Below are 4,397 nucleotides of genomic sequence, written 5' to 3'. Positions count from 1 at the left end.
TGTCCTCTCACTACTCTCCCTGATAAAGAGTGTTTCCCCATCTCTCCTGTAGCCCCCTTTCAGCACTGGAAGGTGCTGGAAGGTCCCCCCGGAGCCTTCTCTTCTCCAGGCTGCACAACCCCAGGGGAGGTGCTCCAGCATCTGATCATCTTCACAGCCCTCCCCTGGTCCAGCTCCAGCAGCTCACAGATCTGCTCTTTTGGCCTGTTGATGATGATTGGAACCGTCCTGCCGTTGATCTCTGACTGTGCTCCTTGCTCTGCTCCCCATGACGATGGGCAGCAGGTCCCTGCAGGGCTCAGGAGCTGGGAGCCAGGAGCCGGGCACCCCGGCAGACCCTGCATCCCACCTTGGTGGATGGTAGTGGGTGAGCTGGTGCGTTGAGAGCAAGGGGGTTCTCCATCCAGACCTGCCCCAAAGTCATGTTTTTTCAGGTCGCTCCTCAAGGCTCTCCCCAGCCACCACCTCCTCAACCAGAAGCTCTTGGTGGTCTCGCGCAGGGAGCTGGAGCTTCCCTGGAGGTGCTGCCTCACTGGGAACTGGGGTCCCCTTTGGTCTGAGCCCCCAGGGGGTCTGCAGCAGAGGGGGGGCAGGGTGGTGGAGCGCTGCTCATCCCGGGGGTTTGGCTGCTCCTGCCCTCGCTGGCCACCTGGCAGTGTGGAAACCCGTGACTGAAATAATTCTTCTTTAATCCTAGATTAAAGCGAGTATCAACTGCTGGTTTTAGGAGATGACCTGTGGGCTCCCCAGCGCGTCCTGTGTGGGATCCCCAGGGAACGCGGGAGGCTGCGATGGGGTTGCTGGGGTTCCTGGGGTGGGTTTGTGCTGCCGGCAGTGCTGCTTTGCTCCTTGTCGCCGTGTCTTTCCTTGATTCTGCCAGTGATAACAAACTGTTCCTGGATGTGACAGTCGGCACAGGGGTTTCCGAGGCTTTCCCGATTCCCCAGAAGCTCTGCACAGATGCAGCAGGGAGGCGGCGTGCACGGAGCATGGTCCTGCAGCAGTGGATGGATGAAAGCGGGTCGGTGCCGTGGCCCCATCCTCCCCCTTGGGACCAGCCCTGGCTGACCCTGCACTGCCGTGTTCCTGCCACCAAAGGCTCCCGTTGTCCTTGGCGTTTGTCCAGGCTGTCTGCAGCTTGGCCCCGGTCACCTTCTGCAGGGGTGACAGCCCCTTGCCCGCACAGAAGCCCGGGGGGAGGCAAAGGGGAAGTTGAATTGGGGCTGGGGGAGGATTTGAGCGTGCTGCATCCCGCAGACAAGGGCTGATCCATCCCACAGCACCTGTTCCATCTTTGTGCTCCGACCTCCCCTCTGCCGTGGGCTCGTGCCCTCCGCCACCAGGGTTTACTGTGCGCTGAGAAAACAATGTTCAGGTTTTCCTGGAACGTTTTTGCATCTGGAGCCGTCAGGCTTTCTTTGTAGCAGGAGATATTTCCTCCCACCTCTTTCTCCCTGAGCGATGCCCCCATGCCCAGGGGGAAGCAGGATGGGTTTGGCCCTGTGCAAACCTCGGAGCCGCAGGGTCCTCGCGCTGCTGGGTACCGGGGGCTTCGTGTGAGCCCTGCCTCCTTCACCATCCCTCCTCTCCTTTCCTCCAGGCCAGCTGAAGCTGTCCATCGAGGTGCGGGGCCGGATCCTGGTGCTGCATGGTGAGTGTCTCCCTGGGGCGTACGGCGAGGTGGCCCCAGAGCCATGGGGGACAGCTCTTCCATGCCCTTTTGTCAAGCTCTTTGGAGCTTCACGGCAGCTGTTGGGAACAACTCTGTGGTAGAGCAGTACAACCTGGGGCTCTCTGATTTAGAGGCCAAATGGAAATTTCTGGAGACCTTCATTTCTGGGTGACCACGGTGTATTTTGCATCCACTTGTATACATTTTTTTCTCTAACTCTATGTGAAGAGAAAAGAAGACAACTATAATTTGTAAAAGAAAATCTGAAATGCTTTGTGTCCTCTGAAACATCTTTTACATTGGCCAAAAATGTTTGCCAAGATTTCCATGTGGTTCAGTTACCTCCTGCAATTTTTAACACCAGAAGTACAACACAAATATTTCACCTGGTCCAGGCTGCGTGTCACCCCTCACACCATGGCATGTCCCACTGGGGGCAAGAGATGCTTTTCTTTCTCTGGGGACTCAGACCCGGTCACCACTGCTGGGTGCTGCTGCAGGAAAGTGATGCAGCTCCTGGGAAACTGGCTCCATCGCAGCGTGAGGCAGGTCCCAAGGAAATGGCACTGCAGCTTTATTGGTGTGTGTTAGGAAGACCAACTGAGTGTCAGAGCTAGGTGTTTTCTTTAGGCAAAACGTGCCTGGAGACCGTTGGGGAGCCCCTTAGGAGCTCCTGCAGTGCAGGATATGTGTGTTTGGGTCTCCTGGCACAGAGTTCTTCCTACCAGGGTCCCATCAGAGCTTTGGGGTAACTAAATGGTTAAAGAATCAAGGAAAAAGCCAAGAGTTTGAAATGGGTGGAGTAGGAATTCCCTTTCTCCAGGCAGGCTTGTTGCTGCCCTGGGTTTGGGCTCTGCAGGGTGAAAGGACAGCAGGGCGCTGGGACTCCCAGGGCTATTGGGGGTGGCCAGCCTCTGCAGGGGGGAAAGCACCCCCATCCCAGAGACCTGAGCAGCAGGGCAGGAGGGAGAGAAAAGACTTTCCTTTGAGCAACATCTCACCCTACAGCCCAGGTTCGTCTGTCCTGGTTGTGCTGAAATGGGGGCAGAGGATGGTCTGACCCTGGTGAGGCTGCGGGGACCGGCTGAGCCACGCGCAGCGCCTGTTCTCCGCTCGCAGCCACATCAGCAGGCTGCCTTGCTGGGCAGGCAAGCTTTGTTAAAAAAAATGATCAGGAGAATGTGGGGTTTTTTGTCTCCCTCCAAGCTGTGTGTGGTTCTGAGGGTCTGGCACAGGCCTTACCCCAAATCCCCCCACGGGGAGCAGCTCCAGCATGAGCTGGGTGCACGTCACTGTCTTGTTTGTCCCCAAAGGAGGGGCTGGGAAGAGGGAAATGGCCCAGCAGAGAGGCGAGGGTCACTCCAGTTTGGGACCTGACGTCCTGCTGCATGTACTGGACGTTCAGGGTGGTCACTGAGCGGGAGGCTGGGTGAAGTCAGATGATCCGTCTCCTTCATTCTCCACCCCAACATCTCTAAACCCAGAACAGGTCTTGCTGGGGCTGGAAGGAACCTTGCAAACTGCTTCACAAACTACCAGAGGGTCTTGCAGAGCCCCTTTCCCCTTATGCATTGGGGTTTCTGTTGGGCTGACCGTGTTTTTCAGGAGCATGTGTCTGTCTCTGACAAAGGCAAAGCCACTGCAGCCTTGCTGGGCATGTTAGGAGTGAGCCTGGCCTTGTTCTGACAGCCTGTCCTGGGCTCTCCAGGCTGCTGCACATCCATTGCCTCCAGCCATGTGGCTGGGAAGCGCCGGGGCCCCAGGCGTCGGCAGGGGGGGTGCGCCCACTTGTCGGCAGGGGTGCGATGCTGATTCCCTTCTGCCAGCGCTGCCGTCAGGATGCGGCTGTTGGTATTTAACTTGATGATACATTTGGCTCCGGGGCAGGGAGCCCAGAGCTGTGTGAAGTCAGGCAAATGAAATACAATTTGCCATCTGGATGCTGAACTGCATCTGCTGCCAACCTCACCCACAGATGCCTGTACTTATAGCATGGTTCTATTAAAGAAAAAACACAATAAACCCTTCACCTGGCTGTGGGTGCCCAGCGAGACCAGGAGGCGTGCGCAGGATCCTGTCGGGGAAGGAGGCACAAGGATGGGGCACCCCATGGAGCAGAGCGCTGCGGCGTAGGAAGATGCTTTCGCTGCCCTTTGGGGCTTGACTGTTCCGGTTCCTTTCCAGTCATGGAAGCAAAAGGTCTGATGGGGAAGGAGTGCCGGACATGCAACTCCTACGTGAAGGTGGGTTCTCCTGGGGCTTCGCTGGGGGAGCTTTTGGCTTTTTTGGGGTTGGGTTCTTCTGAGCATGCTCTGGGCTGCTTGTCGCATCCCTTTTGTTCTCTGTCCTGCCTGTCGCATCCCTTTTGTCCTCTGTCCTGCCCTGGCTGGGCACCCATCACGTGCAGGGAGCTGCTGGTCTCTTGCCCAGTGCTGGGGTCTCGCTGGTTTTGTTGGAGTGGTGTCTGCATGGAGCTAGGAAAGCGGAGGACAGGACCCTGCTAAGGGCTGTATTGGCCAGTCAGTGTGAGAGCATCCCCCTGGGTGCCCGAGGGCTGGAGGGGATAAGTGTGTGGCCAGCACAGCGGGGCTTCAGGCTCTGCTGGAGGTCACCTTGCCAGGCTGCTCCCACCGCGGTGTGCACAGTGCAGGGGGCATAGAATCCCAGAATGGTTTGGGTTGGAAGGGACCTTAAAGCCCATCCAGTGCCACCCCCTGCCATGGGC

The 4,397-nt window shown here is 57.7% G+C and overlaps 1 protein-coding gene across 1 annotated transcript in view; it reads left to right on the top strand.

The window, feature by feature from the left end:
• Positions 1-1,600: 1,600 nt before the first annotated feature.
• Positions 1,601-4,397, top strand: part of LOC104464358 (regulator of G-protein signaling 3-like) — a gene marked incomplete at both ends in the record, with an annotated part of 19,416 nt that continues 16,619 nt past the window's right edge. Inside the window, 2 exons of the mRNA XM_010077035.1 lie at positions 1,601-1,651; positions 3,857-3,915. Of these exons, the coding sequence (XP_010075337.1) occupies positions 1,601-1,651; positions 3,857-3,915 (110 nt within the window). The remainder of the gene's footprint in view (positions 1,652-3,856; positions 3,916-4,397) is intronic.

Source organism: Pterocles gutturalis, unplaced genomic scaffold (genome assembly GCF_000699245.1).
Source record: "Pterocles gutturalis isolate BGI_N339 unplaced genomic scaffold, ASM69924v1 scaffold14628, whole genome shotgun sequence".
Classification (NCBI taxonomy): Eukaryota; Metazoa; Chordata; class Aves; order Pterocliformes; family Pteroclidae; genus Pterocles; species Pterocles gutturalis.
Note: the sequence above shows the minus strand (reverse complement) of the source record. Positions and strands in the feature narration are given on the sequence as shown.